This window comes from Balaenoptera physalus (genome assembly GCF_965194825.1).
Source record: "Balaenoptera physalus genome assembly, chromosome: 4".
Taxonomy (NCBI): domain Eukaryota; kingdom Metazoa; phylum Chordata; class Mammalia; order Artiodactyla; family Balaenopteridae; genus Balaenoptera; species Balaenoptera physalus.
The window spans coordinates 65,165,659-65,176,719 of NC_138891.1; the positions used below are offsets into that span (position 1 = coordinate 65,165,659).

Below are 11,061 nucleotides of genomic sequence, written 5' to 3' on the forward strand. Positions count from 1 at the left end.
TAAATGAGACCTTCCTGCCCAGGAACCCTGCCTTGGGCCCTCTTTCTTCTTGTCTACACCTCTCCCACTATCTCAAGGGGAGAATGATTGTTGGTGGTAACTAAGATGAAAAGATTATGGAAGGAAGAAGATGGGACTCTGGGCCAAAGAGACTTTATAGACTCCTCTGTGAAGAACTAAATAGAGAACAGAAGCATAAAGGGGAAGGGGGGGTCCCATCTCAGAGCCTTAGAAGGGCACTGAAGCAAACCCCAGTTTTTTCTCTATTTCTTTGTATGTCACTATTATTTTTAAAATTACCTAAAACTTAGAAATAAGAAAAAAAGTGGGCAGCACATCTTTTCAATGTCATATGGAATAAAGGCTACCCAAGGACTATCTAGGTGAATGTACTTAGTTCTACTCACTGTTTACTATTGATTAAACGTATTAAATGTACCAGATTTAGTGAAGTTACATGTTAACTTACAGATTTTTTTCCAGCAGATATGCATAGAACTGTCTGGTGGAACAGATAACCCAAAAGATTAGGGTTTGTTGTCCTGTAAGACAGTAACCAGTTTTGTATCTAACCAAGCAATCTTATCCTTACATTTGTTTACAAAGTTGCCTAACTAGGAATTTATGGATTTGATCTGTATCCATCCAGGGTCCGTCCATACCTCGCTTCTCAACTTTAACGTCTTACTGGTTCCTCCACTAATTAATGAGTTAAATAAAATCTTTGGCACATGTTTATTAAAATTTTTTTTGTTCTATTATAATTTAATTAACATATACATATATTTATTTTTCTTTACCAATGTATGGTTGAAGGTTGAGCTCCAATGAGTACTTTCTGTTTAATTTATTGAAACTGAATTGAAGCAAACTGAATTTACCTGGAATTGAAAACATTGGTTCTAATTCTTATTCTGCCACTGACTTTCTGTGTGACCTTGGGCAAGTCACTGAGCTCTTCTGAATTTAGTGTTCTCATTTGTAAAATGGACTTGCACTTGATCATGGCTAAGATCTCTCCTAGCTTTAAAAAGTCTACAAAATCAAGCAACAACTAGCTGATGTAGGAAATGTTTGGTTTCACTTCTTAGAGAATTAAAAGTAAACATGGATGTTTTATTGGGTTTTTTTCCCCCTTTTTCCCTTTATGAATAAGATGATAGTTTCTGTCCTTGATAAATCATGGAAAAAACTGGAAAAATCCCTCCCCCCAAATAACAGGATTAGGACAATAAGACAATTATCTCTCTGAAGCTGTTAGGGGAGGGTCAGTAGGAGGCATCCCCACATGCTCACACCCTGTGAGGTTGAAAAGAAACCTGTTTAAACATAGAAACTAAGTATTGACAGGGCTAATGAAGGTCATTTAATCAACCAGACATCTGATGCTCTAACCTCCCCTCTAGAGTCTCAGCCAACTCTGCCCAGGCAGTTCTAGGGAAAGGAAACTCAGTCACTTTGGGGTCCATTCTGTTCCATCTTGGACAGGTTTGACCATTAGGAATCATTACTAATACTCATACCATTAGTATTCTTTACTTTGAAGTCTTTCTTCTGATGCTTTCCTCCCATTAGTCCTAGGGCTACTTCTTGAAGCCTTTCAAAATTAAGTTTACACCTTCTCCCCACAAGAGCACTGTGGCTATTTTAATACAGCTAGCTCTCTCTCACCCTTCCCTGAGTCTTCCCCTTTCCAGAAAATATGCATAGTATTTTCATCCATTTTTTCATATCCAGGCTGTGAGGCCCCTCACCATGCTGCTGGCACTTCTCAAACAAGTTCTGGTTCGTCCATATCCACTGGAAACTGTGGTGCCCAGAAATAAATTCAGTTCTCTAGAAAGGTCTGATCAGGGTAGGATAGAATGTGGATATCGGTTTGCCTTACTAGAAACTATGAGTCTATTAATACATCCTAAGATCACAATTAATGATTTGGTTAAATAAAATAATGTACATGCACTCAAAAGAAATCTCTGTAACCACTAAAAACCATGCTTCTGAAAAGTACTGGATGATTTGGGAACACCGCATGACATGTTGTGTGCTAGCTAGTCTCCAGAGAAGGCTGCTGCCAATCTTCCTCCCTGCTGTGCGTCACTGTCCCATGAGATGTGGAGTCCATCGTCCACCCCATCAAATCTGGGCCAGGCCGGTGACTGCTCTGACCAATGGAATGTGGAGAGAGTTATGTTCTAGCACCTCTAAGCCCAGGTGTTAAAAAGGCCTGCTGCTGCTGCTTTTATGCTCTTGGAGCCCTGAGCCACATGTACAAAGTCCAGGCTACCCTGCTGGCAAGAGAGGCCACACAGAGAGGCCCTGGGAGATGAGAAAGCACTTGGAGGAACAGGCTCCAGAGAGGAGCGCTGAGGTACCAGCGAGTGAGTGAACAGGCCATGCTGGGTCATGTGACGCATCCCACCTGCAGCCCCAAACACTGTGGAGCAGGAACTAGTCATCCTGCTGGGCCCTGGCCAGGGTGCCCGAGCCACAGAACCATGGGAACAAAAGCAAAATGGTTGTTTTAACCTACCACATTTTGAAGTTGTTTGGACATAGCAATAGATAACTGAAACATATTGTTAGGGTGAAGAAAACAGCATGCAAAATAGCCTAGCATGTTTGTTTTTTAAATATATATATATGTATATATGTGTAGGTGTATGTGTAGTTTGATATTTATATTTATACACAAACATACTGGTTGTGGTTTTCACTGGGAGATAGGATCATGAGTGTCTTTAATTTCATCTTTTCGCTTTTCAAAAATTTTACACTTGTTTTTATTTTGTAACAGAAAATTCTTAAACTGTCACATTATCCTTTTGACAAGCACTTTACAATCTTAATTCACATTAAGTTTACTGTTGATTATATATATATAATAAATACATATTTTATCTCTGAGAGTATTTTAACATGGCTTCTCCCCAGAGAAGTGGCAGGGTTTATGACATTTAAACAGGACATACAAAAAGCCTCTTGTCCTGAAATTCTTGGCCTCTCCCACCCGGAACTGCACTGGAGAAAGTTTTCAATTCTCAGGCTGTACACTTCAGTTATTTCGCTACTGTAAAGCTACTGTTTTTGTGGTTATGGAAGAGGGGTTGCTATGGCAATGCAATCTGACTGAATGCCAGAATGAGTCTAAAACTGGTAGAAGTGCCTTTTTCAGGGTTTCCTCTGAGGATTAATCATTTTCCAAGAATTGTATCTTCTTTTCCTCTCCTGTTAGAAATGGTGCCGGAGCACCTCAGCCAGTCCTGGGACACGGACAAAATGAGGATGGGTCCGAGAAGGACAAAGCTTACGGTTGGAAAAAAAGACCACAGAGGAGCCATTTCCTACCAAATACTCGGGTTTCTTCCCACCCCTCCCTCCTTGACTGCTTTGCCACGTTTGGACCCCTCTGTCCTTACTTTCCACAGACTCTCAGGCTTTGAGGTATCTTTGCTGGCTTCCTTTCGTTCCACAAGTTGTGAGGAACTTCCACAGCAATTTCCCACACATTAGCATTTGTTCATTGCCACGTTCCCCATCTTAGCTCTTCAAACGAGATTTCATTCAAAGGACCTGCCTGCCCTCCCTGCCCTGGCAGCTTCCTCATCCGGGCCACCTTGCACATAGTCACCAGATTCATGGCTCTACATTTGGCCACCTCAGTCCAAATGCCATGCCTTGACATGCGGGGCCCAAGGCCTGCTGCTACCCACATCCCTCCCACGTCCTCCTCCCCACCCTCCTGCTGCTTCTCTCCATCCAGCTCACAAGCTCTCCTTACCACCCCATAGACACCTTCTCCCTTTGTGCCCCTTTACCTTTGCTTCCACAGTTTCTATCCCTCCCCGCACCATCTACTACTCACATTTTAAACTTCTTTTCTCCACAGAGTTCATCCAGCTAAATCCTCTGTTATGAGTTAAGTTGTATCCCCTGCAAATTTATACGTTGAAGTCCTAATTCCCCGGTACCTCAGAGTGTGACCTTATTTGGAAACAGGGTCATTTCAGAGGTAATTAATTATTGGTAAGATGAGGTCTTACTGGAGTAGGGTGGGTCCAATCCAAAATGACTGTGTCCAGAGATTAAGAACAGACTTCTGGTTGCCAAGGAGAAGGGGGGTTGGGGGAGGGATGGACTGGGAGTTTGGGGTTAGTAGATGCAAACTGTTATATATAGAATGATAAATAACAAGGTCCTACTGTATAGCACAGGGAACTATATTCAACATCCTGGGATAAACCATAATGGAAAAGAATGCAAAAAAGAATGTATATATGTGTATAACTGAGTCATTTTGCTGTACAGCAGAAATTAACACATTGTAAATTAACTATACATCAATAAAAAAATAAATTAAAAAAGTAAGGACAGAAAAAGAAAAAAGAAGACTGTGTCCATATATTGATAAAAAGGGAAATTTGGACACTGAGACACGTGCACAGGGAGAGTACCATGTGAAAGATACAGAAGACAGTCATCTGTAAGCCAAGGAGAAAGGCCTGGCGCAGATCCTTCCCTCACAGCCCTCAGAAAGAACCAACCTTACCAGTACCTTGATTTTGGACTTCTGGCCTCCGGAACTGTGAGAGACTTTCTGTTGTTCTAAGCCACTCGTATCGGTTTCCCCCAGCTCTAAATTCCCTTCTCATTTGTGCACTCCGTTTAGCCATCTCTGCCAGAGGTGTTTCCCCGCTGCCTTAAGCCTGTTCTCTGCTTGTATCACAAGTGCATATCTGACTCCCTAACAAGATTCAGATTCCTCAGGTGAAGCCTTATCTCTCTGCTTCTTTTTCATCCCTGACAGGGCCTGGTACTTTGCTGACCTACGGAGGAGGCCGAATTAGATGGAGTTTACCCTGGAGGATGATTCCTTGCTCCCTGTCGATACACTACAGAGTTTCTCTAAACCTACTGCGGTCAGACAAGAGCCCACGGGCTCCAGGTCACCAAGGAGAGACGGACCAGTAGCCCTACAGGGGAAGCACATGGAGTCATGGGGTGTTAGGCCTGGAGGGATCACGGGGAGAGATCATCTAGTCCAACCCTTTCAGAGGACACAGAGGCTGGGCGTGCGGCCATGGGGATGGGGGACTAAAGGGTGGGGTGGGTGTTAGGGCTGTCACATCACAGAGAGCAAGAGCCAGAGCTGGCATGAGCCCGGCCCCCGGCTCCCAGGCCAGTGGAGGGGCTGCCTGCCCTGTGGGAGGGGGCAGGCTGCCTACAGGGCATTCGGAGGACCACCTGGGCACGCTCTGTAGGGCAGGTCAAATGCGCTACAGGCCTAGTGACTTACAAAAGCACCAGCACGACCAACGTGAAGGGAGAGGGTTAGAACGATGAGGTGGGGTTGGCAGTGCAGCTGAGGGCTCTGCCAGACAAAGGGCTCTGCAACAAACAGGCTGTGCAACAATTTGCTGTTGCACAACCATGACGGGCACTGTGTGTGTGCAGAGTGCAGCGGTCAGCCCGGGCAGACTCCTGTCACCAGTCAGGATTAGGAGTGGCCTGCGGGGGGCACGGCTGTGGGCCTCGCCACCACTGTGGCTTGATGCACTGAAACTGTTCCTGGGTGCAACTAGTGAAACCAAGAGCTCCACGCAAAAGCCCAGGTTTTTCCAGAGCAAAGTCGAGAAAGAGACACCCATCAGAATTCCGTATCTTGCTGAAAGAAGGCATTGGGTCCAAACACAAGAGTATATTAAAGCAAATGACTGAGTAACATTGTAACCAAGCAGCTTGCAGCCCTTCAAAAGTTCTGCTATAAAGAGGTTTTGATGACCTGAGAAAATTCTTACAATATTACGCTAGGTGAAAAATGCAGACTGAAAAGAAAAAAGGTACATTCAGGAACTCAACCACGTACAGCAATATGCACAGGATGCATCCAAAATGTTCATAGAGTTTAGCTGTGATTTTTAACCTACTTTTTATTTTCCTTCCCTGTATATTCCAAATTTCTATGGTGAGCATGTATCATTTATAGAATATAAAGATAATTGTGTTTTTATGTTTAAAGACACAAATTCTGTTTTTATAAGGAGGTATAAGCTGATCCCATTCTCTGTGCTTTGCAATGATTATACTACTCTGCTCTCCAATAATGCTCTCCCCAACCAAGAGGAAATCCCACCCCAGATGCGTCAATCCACTTACTCACATTCTGCATATTTCTGGAGTTGGCCAAATTCTTCTGGAGTGAGGGAGACCCACCGTTCTTCACTCATCGTTCCTGGATGTGCACGCTTGAGGCTAGGGAGAGAGTTTTGTTCACCAGGCTGTAGCCAAGGCCCAGCCTAGGGCCTGGCTCATTGCAAGTACACGATGGACAAGTCCTTCAGGAGATTTCTCGAGGACCCAAGTGTCTATGGCAGCAGCGGGCACCGTTTAGCAGCTGAGAGAAGACCTCTGCTATTCCTAAGGCAACATCCTTCTATCTGTAGTCATGGTAAATTCAGAAATCCTTGCTTTTCCTGGGCAGGAGTAGAAAAGACATTGGGAATGAGAATGTTAGAATATATAAGTCATCTTTTCTTGTAAAGAAAAAAAAAACCCCAAATGTTCTTTGCTGAAAGCTCTATAGGAGGCAATGGTTCTCAAGGTTGGGGGGAAGCCACCTGAGGGAATTCGGAAGAGGACATACAGACCAGAGCAGCACAAGTCCAGACAGCTGTCTGGCTGGAGTGGGGGTTAGGTGATCTGTATAAAGAGGTAGCCATACTCCCAAACTCTGGAAAATTTAAAATGTGTCTCATGAGAGGTGGTAGTAGGGCCACCTAAGGGCATCCTCTAGTCATGAAAATGCCTCAGGCTGTAGGTGTCTCATGAGTAAGTACAGGACAGTAGCTCATGTGGCGTGATTTGAAAGGTAAGCCAGTCTCTCCTCCACTGATTTCTAAATTCCACTATTAGAGCTGCTTACCTTCCTTTTATGAGTCATTGAGTCACTCTGGAAATTCAAATACCACTCTCCTCAAGGCTGGCTAACATCCTAGTGACTGAAGCAGTTTTCTTTCCTCTCAGAACCATAAAAACATGATTAAAGGGAAGGCCTGCTGGCTCCATTGTGGAGAGCCTGAGGGAGGGAGGGAGGGGGTGGATTCAGACAAAAACTTAGCATCTTTTCCTTTGAGCCCCTCCTAGCATGGTGGCTCTATCAGTCCTACCCTCAGTCATTAAATCAGTTTAATGAGTTGTGAAATTAATGGGGTGTGCTATTCTAAAAACACATAATACAATAGCATAGAATGCAACGGAATGAGATGGAATTGAAAATAAGAGTGCATCTCCTTTCAGTTATACATATATGTATACACCTATCATAATATAAAGTGTATTTCTTATTCTAGGTTGAGGTTAAAAAAATGTTGAAAAGTCATCAACCTCATAGGACAAAGAATAAAGACCAATGTTACCAAAAAACAAGCCCAGTTTTAATAAACGAGAATCCACCGTACAGGGTCAGACTTGAAGGCAAGTCTGGGAGTCTGGAGCATATGAGGAATGGTGGAGGGGTGGCAGATCTGGACAGTTCTCTGCAATGGCAAATAGACTTGGTTGGTGTGGACCTGGAGGGCTGAACTAGAGCTGAGGGAAAATGCTAGAGGGAGATCTTCTGTAAGGAGATCCTCTATAAGGAAGACCTTCCATCAGTCAGCACTCTCCAACAGTAGGAGGAAGTGCATGGCAAGGGAGTGAGATGCCTGCATCTTTGGGAGCATCCAAATTCTAGTTTCTCTCCTTGAAAGGTCTAATTCTCGGGGCTTCCCTGGCAGTCCAGTGGTTAAGACTTGGCGCTTCCACTGCAGGGGGTGAGGGTTCAATCTCTGGTCGGAGAAATAGGATCCCACATGCTGTGGGGGGGAAAAAAAAATGTCATTCTCTTCTTAATCCACTGGTCAACTGGATTCTGCTTCTTAGCACCTGCTCTTGCCAAGGTTTCCAGTGTGAAACTTAATAAAGGGAAACCTCACTAGGATGGAGGCAAGAGGTCAAAAGGGGAAGCTCTCATACAGTAATACTGATGTCAATTGCAGGAGGAATTGTCAATTATAGACCCCAACAGAAGACTCATCAACAGGAAAGAATCATCAATTACAGGCCCCAACAGGAAAAGGTGTACATTGCATGCCTAGAAGAAATCTACTACCCTAGCAATTCAACCAATAAGTAACTGTCATCACCCTGAGCTCTCACTTTTGTCAAATGGACTTTTATTCAAAACATCCCCTCCCAACCTCCTCCTTTTTTTCTATAAAATAACATTCCTCTTTGTTTTTTGGACTTGCCTATGGCATTTGCTATAGCTTGCATGTTCTGAATTGCAATTCCTCTGCTATTCCCAAATAAACCCATTTTTGCTGTAAAATAACTGGCTGTTTTATTTTTAAGGTCAAAACCAGTAACCCAGTTGTCAAATCCAACAGGCACCTTTCAGGCCTTCTTTGCTTTATTTGCTCTCTATGCAGCCTTGGCCTTTGCAGAAAACAACCCCCTGGAAACTCTTTTATCTTTGTAAGTGTTCCTCCTCAGTCTCATTCCACTTTTTCTTTTGCCATTGTTAAATACTGGGTGTTTCCACAATCCTATCCTCAGCCCTCTCCTCACATTGCACCCTTTCCCTCAGGGATCTCATCCACTTGCACAGCTTCAATGACTCCCAGACATGCTGCTCCAGCCCTGCGCTCTCCCTTCAATCCAGATCTGCATATCCAACTGTCTACTGTGACTCCCTTCTATGTCCCAAACTACCCTGAATCAGCACCTTTCCACGCCCCCAGCCTGCCCTTCCTCTATATTCTGGTCATGCCCAAGAAGAGCCAATACTCAGACCAGAGGCCTGAGGCTGAACCTAAGCTCCTCACCCTTTCTCTCCTGCCACACTCAGGCACCAGTCTGGGGGTGTGACTGTCCATTGTGTGTTCCCTCCTCTCCATGATGCCAGGTGGCTTGTTAACTCAGACCCTCATCTGCCTGGTCTCTGACAACAGCCTCCTGCTGGTCTGCCTGCCTTGGGTTTTGGGTTCTTCCCCTTGGTCTGCTCTAAATTGCCAACCAAATCACATCTTTCCCAGTAATAAAATTCTTCAGTGGTTTCTATTGCCTATAGAATAAAAGGTAATCTTCTTTTCATGACACACAAAGCTCTTTATGATCTGGCCTTTGATTACCAATTCAGTCCAAAAGCAGGACCTTTAGAAACATTTTCCACCATACAAGGGAATTCAGCATTGCAACTGGTATTAACACTGCTGCCAGACACATTTTATACTGTGCTCTATGTTTTACATATATTATCTAATTTAGTCCTCATAACAAGCATGTAAATTAAGCATTGCCTTCCCTATTTTTAGACAAGAAATATGAGGCAAGATGCTTAGTAAATATGGTGAGGATAAAGAAGGAACCCCCCAATGCTTTTGTTTAAAAATGCCTCTCTGATCTTATCATTCTGCACACTTTCAGAAGCTCAGAACTCTAAGAGGACCCAGAGACACACAACGTGATAGAACACCACAGAACTTGAAGTCAGAAGGCAGGGGATTTGAGTCCTGACTCTGCCTCTTATAACTATTTGACTTTAAACAATTTTTTCATTTCCTGAATCTTGGTTTCCTCATCTTAAAGATGGGAATAACTAATAAAAAAATCTGAGTTAGTATTAGGATTGAGTGAGTTAATATATGCAAAAAACAAACAAAAAACTCCCCAAACCCCACCTAGCATAATGCTTATCACACAATGGACACTCAATAAATAATTATTGTTATCATCCTATTGCAAATACAACACTTAGCAATATGACAATCAGCTGACAGCATTTGGGTGCTTTGTGCTGTAACATAGATTTCTGAACTTGATCTCATCCTGCTTCAGGTTGCTGTAATTTTGTAATTACTCATCAAACTTTTATCCACTAGTTTTAGCACCCACTGAGGATTCTTTCCTGGATTAATTATTACTATGATATGAATTTCTAATTCCATCCTCCCTTCTATATTAGTTGGGATTCTACTGTGAGGGAGAGTTTTCCCTTCTTTATTTCTTTATACTATACTATACTTTCTTTATACTATAAATACTGCATATACTATAAATATATAAAATGTTTATATAAATATACATAATAAATACATAAGTATAAATGTGTATTACTTTTACATATAATATATATTTACTTATATTCATGGATTCTTACTTTACTCAATGGCTTATAATCCATTACCATCGTTATTTGTTTTGATTTTCAAATCGTCCCAGATTTGGCCAGAGCAAGCTCATTCAAGGTGATTCCTTGTTCTTTAGACATATTCCTATCATTCTCTGATCACATCTTTATTTTCTGGTACTACAAAATATTTCAGGATCATCTTTTTCTTCCTCAGTACTGTCCTGAAATCAGTCATTTTCCCAAAGATCCCTGATTCTTTCTAGTGGGGAATGGTTTTTGAAACCAAGGTTTGGGTACTAGGTATGCTCATTGCTACTGGGGTGTCACTACTTCTAGGCCCTGTCAGGGGCAGAGCTAGGAAATATATGCACGTATACACACATATCTCATCTCTGGCTATTTATCTATCTTTCCGTCCGTCCATCCATCCATCTATCCATCCATCCATCCATCCATGCATCCATGTTAGAAACCCCAAGTTCATACTCAAACACTCTGTCGTTCCATATTGTTAAACTCCCTTCTCCAACAAACTCTGTTTCCATTATCTACAACGTGCTTATTTTCTCAACCCTAAAATATACAGAAAGTAGTTTCTGAAGTGCTAGCCACATCTCTGTGAAAAATAGAGTTCAAGATTTATTTATAGTTCCTTTGTCTTCATCCAACTGCATATCCTCAAAGGACTATTTTCAGAAGTTACTTAGGTTAGTTCTTTCCCACTCCCATTCATTCCTGTTTGTATTTCACTGTAGGGTTTTCCTCCATTCCCACTGATTCTTTTTTAGTATGGTTTCAAAAGTCAGAACTATATAAAAAGGTTTCTTCAGAGAAGCCTTGCTTTCCCCCGTTCCCTTTACTCTGTTCCCATCCCCCTCCTTATCATCTTT

The 11,061-nt window shown here is 42.7% G+C and overlaps 1 protein-coding gene across 4 annotated transcripts in view; it reads right to left on the bottom strand.

Moving 5' to 3' along the window:
• DGKG (diacylglycerol kinase gamma) overlaps nucleotides 1-6,290 on the bottom strand; it is a 165,933-nt gene extending 159,643 nt beyond the window's left edge. For all 4 annotated transcript variants that reach the window (XM_082461454.1, XM_082461453.1, XM_082461452.1 and 1 more), the window contains exon 1: nucleotides 6,161-6,290. In XM_082461454.1, the coding sequence (XP_082317580.1) occupies nucleotides 6,161-6,227 (67 nt within the window). In that variant the 5' untranslated portion in view covers nucleotides 6,228-6,290. The remainder of the gene's footprint in view (nucleotides 1-6,160) is intronic.
• Nucleotides 6,291-11,061: the final 4,771 nt, after the last annotated feature.